This window comes from Biomphalaria glabrata, chromosome 8 (assembly GCF_947242115.1).
Source record: "Biomphalaria glabrata chromosome 8, xgBioGlab47.1, whole genome shotgun sequence".
Taxonomy (NCBI): domain Eukaryota; kingdom Metazoa; phylum Mollusca; class Gastropoda; family Planorbidae; genus Biomphalaria; species Biomphalaria glabrata.
The window spans coordinates 14,851,513-14,873,258 of NC_074718.1; the positions used below are offsets into that span (position 1 = coordinate 14,851,513).

The following is a 21,746-nucleotide window of genomic DNA, read 5'->3' on the forward strand; positions in this document are numbered from 1 at the left end:
TAGGGATTGTTGTTTGCATTTTTGTTGGTTTTGTTTTATAGAAGAGGGGGATTTAACTGCAAAAACCACTGGTAGGGGGGTTTTAAACTCAAACCCCCCTGGTACGGGGTTTTAAACTCAAAAACAATTGGTGTGCTGGAGCACGTGATGGTTTACTATTAAAATCTCACCTAAATAAACAAAATCAAAGCAAAAAATCAGTCACTAGATTCCGACCCCCCCCCGACTACGCCCATGCCCTGAGCTGACCGCACCAGGTGACACCCCCCCTAGTGACGCCACTATTTCAGACTCAATATATTGTAATGAAACTAATACAGATAGAGCTTTTTGAACTGAGTTCAGTGATGGGAATTTTCCGAAAATTTTCTGAATTCCGAAAATTTCGCCTCATTCGATTTTCTAGCAAAAAAATTCAAAATTGTCCTGACATAAAAAAAAAACTGATTGTATCTATGAATTCGTCATCCATTTTTCTTAAAAAGTAGACATGTTTTATTACATTACTACTCAAAGAATGCGAAATAAGATATCTGATTTGTTTGAACACGCTTTCATCTGGTCTTTTAAAAAAAATGTCGCGTTTCCGGTAGCTTAGGCTATTGTCTAGAACTCTAGTCTCTAGATTATCATCTTGGTCTAGATAGATTCTAGATAAGATATCTAGTTTCTTTAATTTGAATACTTTTGGGTAATATAAGCTTTTGTTCTACTTTTAATCTAGATCTAGAGTAACTTACGTTTATCGAACAAGTTTTAGTTAAATTAGTTTATCAAGTTAAGCTCAGTCGCCGACATTTTTTATGTTTGAATTTGTGTATCTCCGTAAAAATTAGACCTAGAAAAAAAACTGATTGTATCTATGAATTCGTCATCCATTTTACTTAAAAAGTAGACATGTTTTATTACATTACTACTCAAAGTTAAACTTATATTTGATGTTAAAGTGGCCGTTTATCAAGTTAAGCTAAGTCGCCGACATTTTTTATGTTTGAATTTGTGTATCTCCGTAAAAATTAGACCTAGAGTAAAGTACGAAGTTCGAGCAGTCCCGATTTGACAAGAGGTTCGAACAGTTTACTTTTTATTGCTATAACTTTTTTATTTGAATGTTTACCAAATTACTACTATATTGCTACTCCGCATGCACCTTTTTTCTTCACTTCCGACACATACTATTTCCTTTTCCTTGTAAAGATTAAGTTCATGGTGAGGTCAAACTCAGGAGGTGTGGAATTATTCTTTTTTACTACCCGGTAGTGAAGGAAATGGGTAATGGGATTAGGGCTATTGTTAAGTCTGATTGCTCATAAGCTTAAAGAGACTGAAGTTGTGGAGGGTGGGAAATGGTGCAATGGATGGTGTTCTTGCGCTGGAGTGAAAAGAAAATGATTTTATAGTGAAAATTAAATATTAAAACATGTTTTTAGATATATTTTCTTTGATCTGCTCGAACCTTCCAACAACCCGATCGAGCTTACTAACTGGGGGAAAATCTGCTCGAGGAAAAGTACGCTTGTCGATACTTACCCTACACCTCTTTGACTTCGTATTTAATTTTAACTAAGCCTAGTGATACATTAAATCCAATCTATTTTTATAGAAAAAAGGACGAGGAGTTCATAGATACAATCAGTTTTTTTCTAGGTCTAATTTTTACGGAGATACACAAATTCAAACATAAAAATGTCTGCGAATTAGCTTAACGTGTTCGATAAACGTAAGTTACTGTAGAAAAAAACTGATTGTATCTATGAATTCAACATCCCTTTTTCTTAAAAAGTAGACATGTTTTATTACATTACTACTCAAAGTTAAACTTATATTTGATGTTAAAGTGGATCAGGTCGATGCTTTCAAAAGCTTAAATTATCGGGTAATAGTTTCGATGCCCAGATACCTTTTTTTACTGACCACCATGTTGTTTTTAATGTTTCTTCTTTTTTCAATAACTTTTTAAAAAGATATTTCTGTTCTTATGCTGTCAACTTATGCATTTTTAAGTGTATTTACTGAAATGAAGGTCTAAAAAAATGTTAATAATAATAATAAATTGAAGTTGTTTCTTCATTTTTTCAATAACTTTTTTAAAGAGTTTTTTTGTTCTTATGCTATCATTTTAAATGAATTTTAATATTAGATCTAATAGCTGCTAGAAAGAAAAACAAAACAGCAACAGAAAAATGTTGGCAAGTAATTCAAGGGAGATGGTCTAGTATTAAGCCTTCAAACCAAAATGGCGTATTTCCAATGACAATATATGGTAATAAGAAATAAAACTTAAAAATTTATATTTTTAAAAACTATTTATCTCTGAGGAAATCAAATTACATATTTGTAATCTGCATTTTTTTCTGCATATTCTTAAAATATAAGAGAAACCTGATTTAGCGTTTCTAGTCTCGTATACTAATACCTATAAAAGTGTTATAATCTTAAAATAAAAATTTATATCATTTTCTTTTTACGCCATGTAAAGACAGACAGATTTTAGTCATTTTCACATGCTCCACATCGAAGGAATCTATCACTGATCAGCTATGCTCAGAAACTGTCGGTGCTAAACCCAGTAACGCATTACCGAGACATTACTGTACCAGTACTTATTAAGGTCTAAGCTATTTTGAGATATAAGGCTATTAATAAATCCAGATATTATTTATTTGGGGGAGAGCCTAATAAGCTTTGGTAGCCAATAGATAATCCCGCCCTCCCCAAGTCATTACAGGACACAACAGTTTACTTGGTTGACCTAAAAACAAAACATATGGTACGCGACCTAAGTAACTAGCCGCCGATCTAGCACGCTCAGTGTATGTAACAGCCCAAAAGTCAGTGCTAGTTATTTTTCGATCCGGGCGGGGGAGGGGGGCTGAAAAGCTATGGTTGCTTGTGAGCTGTGTTACCTATAGATGTAGATAGATCCGCCCTTCCTAAACCACCTGATTGACCAAAAAAAACAACACTGTATTTTAGAGCAGGCTTAGTATTTGTCACACACACACAAACAACATATCTATATATATACTACGTATCTACCATGCCTAGTGTATGTGACCTAATTAGCGGCTTGACCGTAGGTACTCGACTGATGGCTCCTCCCCCTTTCCCCTCAACATTGTTCTTACTACAACTTGAACAATGTTTAGGGACTGTGTTGATGACCTGGTTTACACCTGTGTGTTACGCTATCACTGACTTTTTTTTTTTGTTGTGTGTTAGTCTGGTGGCTGCGTTTAGATTGAGTCTTGAAATTTACGTTGTTACTTTGCACTGAAAAAGTGTGAATGTTGGGAGAGTGGAAGCGCGGTTAAGGGGGTGTAGGCAGAATAAGAGAGTGGTTAAATGTGTTATTGTTATTATTTTGTGTATTTGTAGCTGTTACGTGCGCATCTTAGTGTGAATGTGAAATGGTGCGATTGCGTGTTAAAAGGAAGGAAGAATCAAAATGGAGGAATATGAACAAGAAAGTGTTTTCAGTATTAATAAAGATTAAAGTATTTATAAACTGTGATTTGTCGTTTTCATGTCTAAAGAGTCTCATCCAATATGAAGACGTAACAAGTGGCGCCCAACGCAAAGGTAACCCACGTATCCCTCTATTCACAGGGGATCTCCTGTCAGCAGACAGTAGAGATAGTATATAGTCTAGATCTAGAGACAGGAGAACATTCGATTCGATATTATTAGTAATCAACTATGGCGGACAAGGCTGAGGTAGCAGCGTTGAAGGAAGAGGGAAGGTTGTTGGAGCTTGAAGGGGCAGAACTAAGAAAATACGTACAAGAAAGGTTAATGGAGAGGGAGAGATTAGCGATGGAAAGAGACAAAGAAAAGGAGAGATTAGATAAGGAGGACAAAAGAGAAAGGGAAAAAGAAAAGGAGAGATTAGCGATGGAAAGAGACAAAGAAAAGGAGAGATTAGCGATGGAAAGAGACAAAGAAAAGGAGAGATTAGATAAGGAGGACAAAAGAGAAAGGGAAAAAGAAAAGGAGAGATTAGATAAGGAGGACAAAAGAGAAAGAGAAAAGGATAAGGAGATAGTAGCAATTGAAAGGGAAAAGAAAAATTAATTGGTCGCCATTGAAAGAGAAAGATTAGCATTTGAAAAAGAGACAGCAGAGAAAAAGTTAAAAACAGACCAAGGAAAAGAGAATGATAAAAGAAAGAGTGACTCTACAGGGAATAAACTGGCAAAATATAAAGGTTTGATATTCAACGAAGACAAAATGGACATAGACATTTTTTTGAAGAAGTTCGAGATAGAAATGAGAGAACTGGAGTACCCTGAAGACAAATGGACATTCTTATTGTCGAGATCATTTACAGCGGAGGTGCCTTCAAAAATATGTATGAACCAGGGTAACTACAGCATTGTGAAAGAACAACTACTTAGAACTTTCGGGAAAACAGAAGCTTTCTATCGCCAACAGTTTGTTAATTGTGAGACAGAACCAGAGGATGACCCGCAGACCTTCTTGGACAAAATGAGCAGCCATTTCGATAACTGGATAGAAACCGCTGAGGTAGAAAAAACCTTTGACAGTCTTAAGACATTTCTCATGCTGGACAAAGTGATGTACGAGTGTCAGGAGGAATTAAAAATATTTCTGTTGGAGAGGAAACCGAAATCCATAGAAGACATAGTAAGACTGATAAGGGCTTATAAAGTGGCTCATCCCGAGAAGAAATTATCTAGAGGCAGTGATATAGAAGAAATAGTTGCCTTTAACAGAACATGTGAGACACAGAATAACTCTCACAGAACAAGGGAGACACAGGATAGACAGTATAGAAGTGGTACATATGAAAGACAAAATGATAGCCGCAACGGAAGATATCAAGGAAACAGACAAGGAAAGAAAGGACTGGGAGAAAGGTAGAATAGAGCAAGGCTTATCATTGTCATCTGATACTGGAACATTGGAGATTTTTCAGACATTCGTAGGGAACAAGGCAGCCAAGACCATCAGGGATACTGGGAGCACTATTATTGGAGTGAATAAGAATTTAGTGGAAGACCATGAATATACAGGCGAATCTAGGAAGTGTGTTATGTTTAATGGGAATATTGTACAATTACCGATTGCTAAAGTTAGTATAGACACACCATATGTTAAGGGGACAGTGGAAGCTTGTGTTGTAGATCAGGGTGAGATAGATTTAATTATTGGGAATATCCATGGGGTGAAAATATGTTCAGTAAGGGAGATTGAGAATTGGAAGAAATATTATGGGATAAAGTCTACGCGAGGTAGAAATGGGGATGTGGAAGAAGACATAAGATCTCATACATCAGATGACATGGGTAGCAGAGAGCACGAGAAGAAAGAATTAACAGATAAGGTAGAAAGCAATGCTGTAGGAATGGGTCCAAATCAAAGTAAAGTAAGGCAATCAGTGGTACAGGGAAAGCGATATAAGCCCACATACAGACGTACAAATCCATACATCTTATGCTTTAATTGTGGGAGAAGGGGGCATATTAGAAGACAGTGTCAACAGTTAATTAGAATTAAGGATTCAAGGTACAATAGTGAAGAGGCGTATACAAGAAAAGAGAGGGATATTAGCAGCCTAGAAAACAGTACAGCTAGATCATTAGGTAGCAGAATCACAATGGGACATCATTGCAAAGGAGGGAAGCGGAAAGGATGGCATGTCAATAATGTTAGAATTATATAGATATGATTAGAAAAGGTAGGAATGATGGACATTATTTATTGTTCTAGTCTACAATGAATAAATATATGTGTAATGAATTGAATATTGTTGTTACAATATGCATGGAGCAAGATAGACTTTGTTTGTTAACTATTTGATTACGACTGGAATGATGGTGTTTTGTACAGGCATACAATTATGAGTGGGGAGTTGTATTGATAGAAATATGATTACTTATAGATAAATGTTAACAGAAGTGGTTTCAATTGCTCATAATAACAGTTATTATTGTGATGAATATAATTGTTATTTCATGTTGGGATTGTATTGGTATTAACATGACATTGTGTTTGATTTTGTTTAGTTATTACATTATGGTTTTATATGTTACAGATTTTTTTTAACTTGGAATAGTCTGATAATATATTCAGTGATTTGTATTTTGGACGTTCGATGTGCATCGAACTTGTTAAACAGGGGGGGTGTTACGTGCGCATCTTAGTGTGAATGTGAAATGGTGCGATTGCGTGTTAAAAGGAAGGAAGAATCAAAATGGAGGAATATGAACAAGAAAGTGTTTTCAGTATTAATAAAGATTAAAGTATTTATAAACTGTGATTTGTCGTTTTCATGTCTAAAGAGTCTCATCCAATATGAAGACGTAACAGTAGCTCATTATGAGCTTTATCATACTTAATGGCAAAAATATATATATATATATAATTTTATAGACCCGGCGCCACACGTCTAGATCGAGAAGTACAACTGACTCTATGTATTTGAGGCTGACGTCACATTCTAATAGTCGATCAATTATTGATGATCTCTGGATGCAGTGTCTTGACTGTTTCTCTCCCCCCCCCCTTTTTTTTTTTTTTAACCTGCCCAAGACATTTTTATTTCAAAATACCACATTTGCATTCTATACCTCCCCCTTTGCCCTTTCGTTTTATTAATATCTCTTCACATCAAGCACATGCGCTAGGTATTAGTTTATAACACATAATTCAGAAGTTAATAGAATGGGGCATCTGAAAAAAAAAAAACACAACTGAATACATTCCACTCTATTTCTCCCGCTCTGTGCATAATAATGCTATTACCATCAAGCTATATGTGTCATAAAATCAAGCTTTTAAAATGGGTACAATTAGTGCATATCGATGTAAATCTATTTACTTAAAAAAAAATATAGCACATTTACTGTAAACCACAAATTGTAACATATGATTAATTTATATCTATACTTTGCATTACATTATTTAAAAAAATAACAATTAAAAAATATTTAATTTAAATATTTTGTCTTCTTTGGGTTATATCCCTTTGATGTTTATTTTTAACATTAAAATGGTGTTCGATATTTTACGAAGCTGAGATTGCTTATATAAAAACCGCTATTATCGAACACCCCCTTTTTAAACCTCAATTTTCGTGTTTAGATAACAAAGGACACTTTAAGAAAAATAGTTGCAAATATTTCTCAGCCTAATTAGAAGCGTATTATATAGGTTTTGTTGAGCTGAAGCATCATTGGCATTGAAAAATACCCTTAACCCGAGACTCACTTCACTCTTCCCCAAAAAAGTGAAATTTTTATACCAATATTACCAATGCACTTTGAATATAAGTACAAAAATTATCCTTGGGTGAAAATGAAACTAAATATAACGTAACTATAAAGAAATGGACGATGCACAATAGGAATGGACTAGTTTCGTCATAATCATCTAAATAAAGAAGAATTTTAAAAAATACAATGGGGTGTTCGATAAGTTCCCCTGCAACAGAAGCGATTTTTTCCCCTAGCGTGACCAGCTAGGCTAGGCCCAAAGTAGTGGCCATGGTGTGACGTCAGTTACAAGCCGAGAGTGAAAGCGTGGAGCGTGGGGAAAGTAATATTATGGCTTGTGTCGTTGCGCTAATGTACAAAATAATAAAATTAAGGATGAAATGTCTTAATAATAACATGTTTAATATTTAGAAGACATCTATTTCCTTTGAAGTGGCCGATAAATCTCCAAACCGGCCCACAACTTTTACAGAGACAAAAATCATGACGAAAACTTTTATGCATCAGAAAACCCAACCTACCCCTCTTCACATCAGATCTAATTTTAACTATGCGTAGTGATACATTACAAAATAGCTATTTTTATAGACAAAAGCTGAAAAGGATGACGAATTCATTGACACCATCAGTTTATTCATAGGTTAGACCATTACAGAGTTATGAATTTTGAAACTTAAAAATGGCCGGAGAATGGCTTAGCGTGGCCGACAACCATCCTTTACTCTAGTATTACCATACATATTGTCATTGGAAATACACCATTTTGGACTATCTCCCTTGCCAACGTTTTTCTGTTGCTGTTTTGTCTTTCTTTTTAGCAGCTATTAGATTATTAGATCTAGATCTAATATTAAAATTCCTTTAAAATGATAGCATAAGAACAAAAAACTCTCTTTAAAGAAATTTATTGAAAAAAATAAGAAACAAGTTCATCAATTTATTATTAACATTTTATTTAGACCTTCATTTCAGTAAATACACTTAAAAAATCATAAGTTGACAGCTTAAGAACAAAAAACTCTCTTTAAAAAAAGTTTAATATAGGTAAGGGAGATAAATATGCTTAAAAACAACATGGTGGTCAGTAAAGGTATCAGGGCATCTAAACTATTACCCATTATAATTATAGACTTCACTAGGACTAGTTCAATCAATGAATTCAATGGCTGCTAGCCAGCTTTTGAAAAGTTCAGAAAAATATAATCATAGTATCATTTCATTATTAATGATTATTAGGTAATATCCTATTTCAGCTCATTTATTTACCATTGCTATCACGGCAACAGGCGGCCACTTTTTGCCAGAAGAAATTAGTTACTGATGCAATAATATAATAAAATAATAAAATAAAATTAAGGAATAAGACTTAGAAGTTATATTTTTTGCTGACAACTATAAAATATAATTCTGATAAATAAATATAGATTGGGTTAGGGAGTGTAGACCTATTTTATTTTATCAAAACATAGATCTACATTTTAATATAGCGAGAATCTATAGCATTTCTATACATTTTTATGTGTTTTATAGCTTAAGTTTTTTAATAATAAAATGTTTATAATGACAATAATGTTCTGTCTTTACTGGCAATTGTTAAAAAAACTAAAAAAAATCATCTTATGTTTCTTTTTTTTTCCCAATTTGCTAATACTTAAATTAATAATTTGATTAATACAGGTATTTAAAAATAAAATATTTGTAAAATTTACTTACCGATTATCCACTTAGCCTAGCCTATCGAGGTTAAGGCCGGCTCTCCTCCTTTCTAATTCTGGACTTGGGACCAGACTAATGGTGGAGTTACCGGCTTTTAATTACACGACTACGGTACAACAGTAGAGGAGACAGATGCTAGTTGATGTATCCTCCTTGCTTAGGACTTTGAAAGGGTTTTTTTGAACCGGAAATAGGAGCTATTGGGTTAAATAAGATAAGAAACCCAGTGCCCCTCTCGCCATTGGCCACTGATATTTTCTATGAAAATATTTAGACTCATCTATCTCAATCACAATGGGCTCATCCACGCCACTGATTTGCAAGCCATGATTTTCATTCCATCGCCCACATTCCTCGCGCAAGAAATTGCACCAATCTGTAACGATTGATATAAAACGATATATACAAACGGCATTATGCATTAGCCGTAATTGTGTAATCTGGTGAAAGAAGCTTCTCAAGCCTTAAACTAATGAAGAATTACTTGAGGTCAACAATTCTCAAAGATAGATTGAAATATTTGGTAATTCTTGCTATTGAGCGTGATCTGTGTAGGAAACAGAATTATTATTATTATTCCTTCAGAGTTGATGATAGTTTACTTCCTAGTCCAAACCTCCCCCAGGACGAAGGGGGACGGGGGGGCAGGGTTTGACAGTCCAGCGCACAGCCATCCGTAGCGAGCTGTAAAAACGTGTTCTCCCCCACCCCTCTTGTTTTTTTTCGTGGAATGACTATCCACAGAAATAAGAGAGTTATCTTTCCTTAACTATTTGCTTCTTATCCAAACTCTTGAGGGAAGAAGAGAATTATATGTATAGATGTTCATTTCCCGTCCTTGAGTTACATCCCTTTGATATGCAGTCTGACAAGTGCCAAGAGGTTATCACTGTCATAAGTGCTGGTGGGGAATGAGCAATTCTGGCTATTTCAGGTTTGGTTTCTTTGTCTGAAATGATAACTTCAAGGTATTTAAAACTTCTGTCACTTCTTTTAGTGATGTCCATTTTTAAGGTTTGTTCACATTGGTTATTGTGTACATTTATTTGTATACCATATGCTATGGATTCTTTATCTAAGTGCATCACCCAGTCAGCTAGCTTTTTTAAGTCCCCACTAGACCATGTATTTCATCCTCAAAATAAAATTGAGTAATTATTCTTTCACCTATGCTTCATAACCTCCAAGATCATTCTCCATTATCCTTGTCTTGGTTTTAAACCAGTCCCCAATTTTATTGTTGAAGTCCACTGTGCTAGTGGCCTGATTGCTATTAAGATTTGTTTTCTAAATTGTGTAAAAAAAAATAAATCCATAATATTGTTACGTATTTCTGAATATTCTGGCTAGATGTATTAGTTGGCACACAAATAAAAACACAGCAAAGAACTTGACGACTAAACTTTCAGCTTCATATAACTTTAATGACTATTAACTCTAACAATTCGTTACTGTAACATGTAGCGTAGAAGACTGTACAATATCTGTCAGTTTACAGTTAGCTATACTTCGTTGTAATTCATCTCTTCACTTCGTTGCAATTCGTCTCTTCTCAACTTCCATCGAGCCGTATTCCACAGAACAGACCAACGACACACTTCCCAGTGTCGCTCCAGGTCTCCAAAACTGAACCAAGTCGTAACAGACCAACGACACACTTCCCAGTGTCGCTCCAGGTCTCCCAAAGCTGAACCAAGTCGTACTCAAGTCTACCGAATCAGAGCCGCACGAGTCTTACATCGACTGTATCGACTGTAACGGCTCAAGTCCACTGTAGTTTGCTGTATAGACTTTAACGACAGTAGTCCACTCCAGTTAACTCTACCCTAGTTAACTTGCATCGAGTCGTACACATTTCTCTTCCACAGAGCCGCACACGTCTTACATAGTCTGTATCGACTGTAACGGCTCACTCACGACTCCATACGACTGCATACGACTGACTTTCACATTAACTTTCTGGCTTATATAGAGTCCCTAATCGCTTCTCCAAAGTTGCACAAACACTCCTAGTATTCTCTGGAATAACATGTCAGGAAACGTCACATCCTGTCTTTATTTATACACGTAGATTCCAGAAAACACTCGCTGCAGTGTCATCAAGTCGGGGTCACACGTAGTGACCTTTATCTGTCACTGTTCATTAGTAACTGTCCCCCTACTTAGATCTGTTCGTCCCCTGGAACAACACGTGTGGACACGTCACATCCTGTCTTTGTTTGTACATGTAGATTGCAGGGAACACTAGCTGCTGTGTCATCTCGCCGGGGTCATACGTTGACCTCTACCTATCACTGTTCATTTGTAACACTGCCCCCTTCTTAGATCTGTTCGTCCCGAACAGATTCTACTTCATCACGATACTGATGAAATCCATCGACGATCAAGTAGGAAGCTTTGGTGGTTGCCCCCTTCTCAGAGATGTTCTTTCAATCTGGCAGTTGTCCATCTTCTTTCCATAGAAGAATGGGAGCCAAATCCTCATTTTTCAGCAGTTCCTCACAAATGTTTTCATCAATCTTGGTATGGAAACATCGACCTTCAGATGACGACATTGGGCACTCTTGTCGAGAAATTCATCAGCATTCTAACGAGTTCGTGCTTAACTGGCTGCGTTTTACATTTTCAAGCATCTTTTTACAGAGCTTCTTCAGAGATAACTAGGTTCATCACAGTACAGCAATATTCACATGCTCTTCTTTTAAACAACAGCAACTGACTTGGGTTTGTACGATGTTGGGTTGATCTTCTCGTACAGTTTTGTCACAGATGGTTACTCACTACAGTTCTGACATCTTAAACTACTTCTTTTCTGTCCTTCTTGCTTCTGACGTAATTAGCGTTCTTCTAAAACCTCTGTTATACTTCATCAACCTATTCTCATGAGGAATGTTCTTAGATTATTCATTAGTGGCTTCACACTTTCAACTGATTCGTAAGGCTTTCTTCTTTGGTCTGATGGTTCCGGACAGAATCTTTCTAAAAACATGGGCTGTGGAGTTTCATCAGTGCAGGTGGGGGTCTATCAGTGGGAGAAGTGGTGGGCTTGTTTTCTAACAACATGGGCTATGGAGTTTCATAAATGCAGGTGGGGGTCTATCAGTGGGAGAAGGGGTGGGTTTGTATCTTGATCTTGTTGGAGCCATCCACGTTGCACTCTGCATATGTCGCTTTCTCCGCCTCCTCAATTTGATATTTCTTTGGTTGCGTTGATGTCGTTGTCGTTGTCTTGCTTTCTTGTCGATCAATGCTGATGGCAGCCACTTAGCACATAGGAAGGCATTGCATTTCATAGCTGTAGTCATCAAGACGGTTGATCTAACAAGTTGTTTCAGCATTATTCTTCGATGGGTGCTTTGCGAATGAGCTGCAAGTCCACTTGAAGGCAAGTTGTCAAACACGTCATCACCTTCATCCGAGTCTGGAGGACTCGACTGTGGGGCAGGTTGATAACATTCAACGTGCAAAGGTCCATCAACTTCAGCATCAGTTTCTATTGTAATTCCTTGACTTTGACCAGGACTTCTCGCGCTGATCTTGACAGCTGGACAAGCTTCTGTTAAGTCTAGAGCTTGTTGGTGTATTTCTAAGCATTCACAGTCTTCTTGCATAGCTACGTACGTACAGTTCTTGTCAAACGCATGGGTGCAATAATCCAGCTTCGAGTTCCTCTCGTAGACAATGGCAGATAGACAGAAGTCTTTAAGGCCCACAGCAACAGGCTTGGACGCAGACCCAACGTTGTATTGATCTGTTTGGCTATTTGAGGTACTCATATCAGGTATATCTATAGCTAAAGCTTCGGTCAAACTATAGGTCTCTTCTATTGTTTCTTCAGCGGTCTCATTCTGCTTTTCGTTGAAATAGTAACAGCTATCGTCTCTTTTCATTTCTTGTGGGCCACATTCGTTTGGTTTGCTATCACAGTCACAGACAGCACAACCATCACCAGCATCCCTATCGTAATTGTCTGTATCGCCACATTCTTGGTTGGACAATTGTTCGCTGTTCATTAATGGTATAGCTCTTTCATCTGTCGACTCAATCTGATAATGTTGGGTGTTCAGCAGCTCGTTAATCATGATTCTAGTTTGATCTTTTATTTGTTCTTCTGTCTTGTTGGGCTTGGTAACTATTTGTTCATTCTCATTCATGGCTTTGATCAAATGATTAAATGAAGAAAATCGAGTGTTGATTTCTGATTCTATCTCCTTGATGCTCTCATTCACCGAGTTCATTTTGTATTGCAAAGTTCTCAGGAGCTCAGTCATATTAGGTTTGATTTCAAATTGGCAAGTGTCCGGATTCTCATCTTCCTCCAACAGGGCTTGTCTGAGACGTGCTGTTAGAGTTTCCTTATTTCCGTTAAGCTGTAGACCTCTTTCTCGAAGCTCTTGTCTAAGTTCTTTCATGTCAAGTTCAATAAGAAGTTTGATGGAACACATTCTAGCCAGAAACATCCCACTTCTGACACCAATTGTTACGTATTTCTGAATATTCTGGCTAGATGTATTAGTTGGCACACAAATAAAAACACAGCAAAGAACTTGACGACTAAACTTTCAGCTTCATATAACTTTAATGACTATTAACTCTAACAATTCGTTACTGTAACATGTAGCGTAGAAGACTGTACAATATCTGTCAGTTTACAGTTAGCTATACTTCGTTGTAATTCATCTCTTCACTTCGTTGCAATTCGTCTCTTCTCAACTTCCATCGAGCCGTATTCCACAGAACAGACCAACGACACACTTCCCAGTGTCGCTCCAGGTCTCCAAAACTGAACCAAGTCGTAACAGACCAACGACACACTTCCCAGTGTCGCTCCAGGTCTCCCAAAGCTGAACCAAGTCGTACTCAAGTCTACCGAATCAGAGCCGCACGAGTCTTACATCGACTGTATCGACTGTAACGGCTCAAGTCCACTGTAGTTTGCTGTATAGACTTTAACGACAGTAGTCCACTCCAGTTAACTCTACCCTAGTTAACTTGCATCGAGTCGTACACATTTCTCTTCCACAGAGCCGCACACGTCTTACATAGTCTGTATCGACTGTAACGGCTCACTCACGACTCCATACGACTGCATACGACTGCATACGACTGACTTTCACATTAACTTTCTGGCTTATATAGAGTCCCTAATCGCTTCTCCAAAGTTGCACAAACACTCCTAGTATTCTCTGGAATAACATGTCAGGAAACGTCACATCCTGTCTTTATTTATACACGTAGATTCCAGAAAACACTCGCTGCAGTGTCATCAAGTCGGGGTCACACGTAGTGACCTTTATCTGTCACTGTTCATTAGTAACTGTCCCCCTACTTAGATCTGTTCGTCCCCTGGAACAACACGTGTGGACACGTCACATCCTGTCTTTGTTTGTACATGTAGATTGCAGGGAACACTAGCTGCTGTGTCATCTCGCCGGGGTCATACGTTGACCTGTACCTATCACTGTTCATTTGTAACAATATTTTTACAATGTGTGTTTTTAGTTAAGTGTACACCAGAAAACACATTTAATATGTAATAAATTTTTAAGTAACATTTTAACAAATAAAAAATATGCTCTATTTCCTTTCATTTAGTTTTCACAGGAACAACTTGTAGAGTTGCATAGATACACTGTTTTAAAGAGTCTCATCAATATTTTATCATGATATCTAATCAAAATCTATATAAAATGACATGTAAGATTTTGAAATGGATCTCAAATTGTGTTTACAAAGACATCTGAAGAACTAATTCACTTAATGTCAATTATGGATGACATGAAACAAAACTTAAATGAACTCAGAACTGTCATTAAAACTGAGAAGATAGAAAGGTCTCTGCCTTTAGAGACACTGGAAAACAGTTTAACTGGTCACATTTTCGAATTTATTTTGAAGGAAGAGGCACAGGTAATATAGTTGTTAATGTAAGGGTCAAAATTAAAATTATATAAGCTTAAGGTTTCAGATTTTTTTAAAATATTTGTCACTTAAAAAATATTGTCTGTTAATATCTATAATGAACAACATGATTCAAATATAGAACCCACATTCTATTTATAAAGACATCTGAAGAACTAATACACCCAATGTTGGATGACATAAAAGAAAACTTCACTAATGATCTCGAAAATGTCATAAAAATTGAGAAGATAGAATCCTCTTTACATTCAGAGACACCAGAAATTACCTCCACTGGTCATACTGCTGAAGAAATTTCTGCAGAAGAAAGACAGGTAAGACAAATGTAACACATATGAATACCGTTTTTTTTTATTTTACGTCATTAACATCAAACACCATTGAGAGATTCAAATGCCCTGGACAGAAATCCTGCTGTTTTGCATAGTGCATGTATGTCACCAAACAGGTTGAAAATTTGTGGATTCCCAGTCCTTTTAAGATAGAGAGCAACACGTCTGGGACTGTCAAAAAGAATATGACACACTGTTTCCTCTTCCTCCTTACATGACAGTGGCTATATCTTCATTAGGCCTGGACAGCTTTAACCACTGAGAGGGCTTGTCAGTACATCTGCTTCCAGACTCATTAGGCTTTCTGGGACTTGATTTCTGTTATTTGAATTGTTGCTCTTTGTGGTGGGCCAAGGAGTCTGCAATGATGTTGCCATTCAGTCTTTAGGTTAGAGGTGGTCCTGATAGATAAGTATTGGTTGTTAAAAGATAAGTTTTGATATTTTTAGCATAAATATCAAAAGCTATGAACTACAAACTATCAACATAGTAGAACATAGCATGAATTTCTTCTTGTTGACAAAGAAAATGAACAAATAGATGGCCACATCTGGTGTATGTCTTCTTTCCTAGTGCTCATTGTGATCTTCTCATGGAAATATTTTTTAAAGGTCAAGGCTTGGGGAATGGAGAAAAAAAAATTTCCTACAATAGACGTTTGAAAAACTTTTGTCCCATTATCAATGGCATAGGAAGGACACACTCATGAAACTTAGCCTTTGACATCACCAAACATAAGAAGTGGGGAAATGGTTAGTAGCTTTGACCTCTTCCCTACAATAAAAAAAGGATTAAATGATCAGCTATTTAGTTGACAGGACAATGAGGTAGAGGGTCTAAAAAAAAAAAGCCAATTAATCCTTTCTTTCCTCTGGAATAAGTATTTATCTTTGATCAAAGGGCTATTGGGTTGACTCTTTTGAAGATAAATGGCATATGTATGCATCACAATTACCCTCTGTATCCTAAGCAAAGATAAGCTTCACCACTTCTCAATTTATAATGTGATTTTTTAACCTACTTTTTTTTTATCACTGTCACTGAAAAAATCTAGTCTGTAAATATCTATAACGAAAGCTCTTTTTTTTTTCAAGTCATATGAAGAACAAAGTCACTCAGTGTTGGATGACATTAAACAAGACTATACAAATGATCTAAAAAATGCCATGAAAATTGAAAAGACAGAATCCATTTTACATTCAGAGACACCAGAAAATATTTCCACTGGTCATACTTTAGAACAATTTTTAGCAGAAGAGAAACAGGTGAGATATTGTATCATACTGCATTAAAATTTATTTTTTTTACACAGAAATGTGACTTGTAAATAAGTTGATTGTTTTCCTTTAGTTGAATAACTACAATTAAAAGAATAACTTTTTTTGGGGGGGGGGGGGATATCTCTTTTGTAGGACATAAGCAAAATGAATAGTATCTTTTGTATAAATAGTGAACGTTTCTCACTACCGGTACCCAGGTTCTCTGCAAACTGCTCCACACGACACCATCACCTTAAAGAACTTGACAACTCAAGGCTCAAAAAAAAATGTAAAGGGTTTAATGTCCAATAGATCACAGCCAATACTGTACAAATTGGCAGTACATAGACTGTACAAATATGGCAGTGCATAGACTGCACTGGGTTCAACTGTTTAGGACTGACTTCACACACTGGGCTCGTTATGTTGCACTCAAGATCAAGACGCCCTCTCGTACTAATGAGGTGTCTTGACTGTACTCTGCACTGAACCTTCATAATGCACCACACAGAACCACCCCTAAACCAGGTCATCAGTAGTGAACCTTGACTATACTGAGTCGTCGTACTGAACCGTCTTGACTGTGACACCTCTATTCGTTATATAGGATCCCTAGTGGCCCTCCAGAACCAGACGGAACATCTCTCGACCATTCTGGTTAATCATATGACCACATCCCTTGTGACACTCCTGAGCTCTATTCACAACACAGCTCCTTCTCAAACTGTCTTGACTGGCCGTCATAACACACCACAGTAGACCCCCCATGTAGTGCTTGCCTGGGCTGTCTACACACACTACCTCCCATCCGTGTCACCACCAGGTTTATTAAAATAGGAATTGATATTTCCTTTAATAAAACATTGGATAGAAAGGAACTTTTTTTAATTCACATTCTTATATGTTTGCAAATCTTGGGCGCTGACTGCAGAGCTAGAAAGGGGGATTCTAACAATGGAATTTAGATGCTACAGAAAAATTCTTGGTATCACATACAAAGACAGCATCACAAAGAAAGAGATTAGAGACAGGTTTAGTGCAGTGATTAGATCCCATGATGAGCTGCTAACTACTGTAAAAAAACACATTTAAAATCTCTGGACAAATTACAAGGTCGTCAGTGCTTAGTAAGACCTTCCTTCAGAGAACATTTCCAGGAAAAAGAAGAAAATATTCTATCCAAGGCAAAATACAGAGAGGAATAGAGAAAGACAGTCAACAGATCTTGTGTGATGCTCAATGGTCTAACAGACTAGGAGAAGGTGAAGGTGATATCGAGAAATAACAGAAAAGATGAAAATAAAATCTAACAATCATTAAAATGTTTTATTTGAGATGAAGAAAAATATCTTACCGGTACCTTTTTCCTGGATGTATACAGTCAGTAGAACAAAGCATGAATTTCTACATGTAGACAAAGAAATGATCATATTGATGTTAACAACCATTGTATGTAATCTTTTCCAGTGCTCATTATGGTTCTCTTGTAAAGGGAGAGTGAGGAAAAGGAACTAGAACTATGATGTCTGTGTTGGAGTGTAGCTCCAGATAGCTAATCTAAGGTTTTAGTAAGGGAACATGATAATGGTTCACTGACAAATTATTCACCACAGTTGTTTCTGACAAAAAAAACTCACCATCAGTTGGTTCACAGAAGGCAAATATGATTCACATGACAAAGGGCTCACTCACAATTTTTTCTTGTACTAATTGGTTGATCCACTTTTTTTTTTAAATTACTGGCTAACCTTGACTTAATTGTGCTTTAATTAACTGGTCTGTTAGAGTGCTCTATGGATGAGTGTAATATTAAAATTATATGGTGGGTTATCATGATTAATGTTTTAAACTCTTTACTCAATCAGATTTTTCTAGTCAATGCTTTGAATAGTGGATTATGAGCCTGTAAAATATCTAATGGTGCTTGTATTACATCATTGAACTTGTTTTCTTCTATCTGTAAAGCTTTAGTTATCGATTCAATTTTTACCTGAAAATTTGAGCAGTAGTCTCCACAGGGTGCTTTTGTATCTTTTAGTTTTTATTTTAAGAAAAGACCAGGACACCAAAACATGCATTTATGTTGGTTTGAAGGTTGACCCATCAGTGCATATGTGGATAGCTGCTTTTTTAAAATAACATTCTCTTGTTTCTAGAATTGTTTGTGTTAGATTCCTTTGTTTAAATCTGTTCTAATAATTATTTTTGTGTAGATTTAAATTAGTTTAAAATGCTTAATGGTAAATTTAACAATACTCTCCCCCCCCCCCTCCGCCCTTTCTATTTCTTTTATGCATCCCCTGATTTAAATGCCAGTAATATACAGTTTAAACACCACACATATTTCTTAGGATCATCAAATGCAGACCTATGTTTTAAAAAAAAAAATGTTCACCCTCAACCAGCATTATAAAATGCCCCCACACAGGGGCGGACTGGCTATATGGGCAAATGCCCGGTGGGCCGACCAAATGGGTCGGTTAGGCTGCGAACAAAGAAAAAAAAATTCAATGCAGACAACTTTAAAAAAAAGTGACACCAGCAAAACACAAAGGCCCGAATATGTTTTCTTGTTGTTTTTTTTTTTTTAATTATTATTACAATTAATTTTGTTTGAAATCCAACAAGAATATAATTTTAAGAATTACACTATACACTGTACGTATTATCATTTGCAAAAGGTTAGACCGTACTTTCTGCTATGCACGAGCGGCATGGCCTTCAACACTACTTTGAAGTCTTTGAGACTAGTTTTGGCATAATCATTTTGCTGGTCAGCATGGAACTTTGGTGGCACTCCCATTTTTGTTTTGCTCCTGCCCTCCCCCGTCTTTTGATGGTTCCATTAAAAGTTAAAGAAAAAGTGGGATGATAGAGGTTAAGTTAGAAAACATTGATATAATGCGGCAAAAGGGGAGACAATTAGCTCTTTACCAATACTAAATAGAAGTTAACTTAAACACATACACACAGCCGCGAAATTGAAAACCACCCTAGCTCAATATTTTTATAAAGCTCTACTTTCTGCAAATTGAAAGAAAAGCAAGTTTCTTTTTGTTTATTTGTAATAACATAGATCTAAAAATACTACACTTCAGGCTTACAAAAAAATATTATTTAATTAAAAAATTATTTCTAGATCTAAATCGGTCCTTATGATATTATAATTAATGGCAAACTTATGCTTAGTATGATGTCATTAATGATGAAAATTATTACAATAATTTATATAGCGCTGTCACATTTGATATTTAATAAAAGGAGATTTAGAATCATTTCAAATCAAATCGCGTTTTTATGAATGTACTAGGACGAAGCAAGAGCTTTTCACATTAAGTAAGTACCTCTCTAACCGTTCTGCTTTCTCTTATCTTTTAATGGAATGGGTTGCCTGAGTCAGCCAGGAAAACTAATGATTTAGCATATTTTAATTCACAGATCAACATGCATGACTAGATTGACACATGAAATGCATAAGACGTAACTGTCTTATTTTTTGAAGAAACGTCTGTACTCTATAAGTAATACCAATAAGCTTCAAACTCATTAGACTGCTATTGTATTGTTTATAGTTTTCAGACTACATACATGTATAAATAGAATATATTAAGTAAGCCTACAAATGCATACATCCAGTTTTCGATGCATTATCAAACTTTATATAATTTGAATAGAAATAGGCTTAAACCTATGATAAAACACATGGGCGTAGCCGAGAGGGAAGGAGTTCAAACTATCACTTGCCTCAGATCTCATTATCTGAAAGGAAAACTTCCCTAGTGCAGCCAACTTAAGCAAACTATAGTCACCAAATTTTATGAGGGTAACCAAAAGGGGGTTTTGTGGTTTCCCTCCCCCCTTCCAATACAAAAACTAAAGCATTTTACCATTTTCTATCAGTCGCTAGACTCTAGTGAATAGAAGATTTAGTTTTTGATTTTTTAGCGGAAGAGTAGCAGGCTAATTACGCTGTAGATACCTCAAAATATACAATTTTTAAAGCTTAAAATAACCGAAATAATGCTTGGATCTGGGGCTTTGCCCCGGACCCCACTAGGGGAGCTTACAGCGCTCTGCCAGACTCCCTAACTGTCCCTTGGCGGTGTATACTGTCTTTCCACTAATTAAAGGAAGAGAGTATCCTAGAGTAGAAAAAACGTTTAAAAAAATGAAAGATAAGAATGTAATGAAGATAAATTACATATACCGGTACACACCCTTATATATAATATCGGGTGACCGAGCCTCGCTCCGATGAATATTTTGTTAAGGAAGGATATATACCCGAAGTCATTTTGGGAATATTGTTGTAATTACGAAAATGAATGATCGGGTAAAGACTATCAATCCTTTTTCGTTCTGTCAGTTCTCAATGTAATTGTACATGGCGATTAGAATAGAAAGTCCCCCCACGTCTTAATATTTTACATTGCTTCTTTCACGTAAAACTATTGGGCTATTATAGGCTTGGAAGAAAGTCTTTGAAGTGTTACTTCTAAAATGTTTTTTTCACTGACATTTAATATTGCAGTTAATATATTCATTATGGCTCTGACAAGGTCACTTTACAGAAAACAACTTAGACTTCTTGAGTGCTTTCGCCAAAGATGCTTTTGCTCCATCATGGACATACGGTGGCAGGACCGCACTACAAACAGTGATGTATTTGCCAACGCCAGTATGGACATTATAGAGGGACTTCTTATGGTCCGACAGTTGCACTGGGTAGAGCATGTATCCCGTATGGGAGACGAACGTATGCCAAAGGCATTCTTTTTTTGGTGAGCTAAAAGGTGGTTGACGTAACAGAGGCGCTCCACGGAAACGCTTCAAAGACCAGCTTAGGCGTCAACTTTCCTTGGCTGACATAGAAGAGAGCACCTGGTTGTATGCGGCCTCCGAACGAGACAGCTGGAGGTCACTCACGAAGGCCGCGGGATACACATGTGAGACCAAAAGAAAATTCGCTGCCGAGGACAAACGCAGACGGCGAAGGGAAAATCTAAATCGACCACCTGCAAACAATGGTTGTGCTTGCCCTGGATGTGGCAAAATATGCAGGTCACAGCTGGGGCATATACTGCATTCCTTACTAATCTTCGGACGTGAAGACAAAACTTATTATTATGGCTTTAGTAAGAATCATCAAGTGATGCAAAATCTCTACGTTATAATGTAAAATGAGCACCTAGTAACAAAGTAAAATCGCGCATTATTTCCTAAGAGACATAAAAACATCACGTTAGTATTCTAAAGAAGCACTATTGTGAGGCATCTGT

General features: G+C 36.5%; 1 protein-coding gene across 3 annotated transcripts in view; it reads left to right on the top strand.

Annotated features, from left to right (window-relative positions):
• Positions 1–293: 293 nt before the first annotated feature.
• Positions 294–21,746, top strand: part of LOC106073473 (zinc finger protein 678-like) — a 68,808-nt gene continuing 47,355 nt past the window's right edge. Inside the window, exons 1-5 of one of the 3 annotated variants that reach the window (XM_056039425.1) lie at positions 340–691; positions 14,550–14,864; positions 15,020–15,190; positions 16,303–16,473; positions 17,935–18,576. In XM_056039425.1, coding sequence (XP_055895400.1) covers positions 14,715–14,864; positions 15,020–15,190; positions 16,303–16,473; positions 17,935–17,982 — 540 coding nt within the window. In that variant the 5' untranslated portion in view covers positions 340–691; positions 14,550–14,714 and the 3' untranslated portion in view covers positions 17,983–18,576. Of the gene's footprint in view, positions 692–14,549; positions 14,865–15,019; positions 15,191–16,302; positions 16,474–17,934; positions 18,577–21,746 lie in introns of those variants that run through there. The other 2 variants (XM_056039421.1, XM_056039420.1) reach the window with 2 other exon arrangements.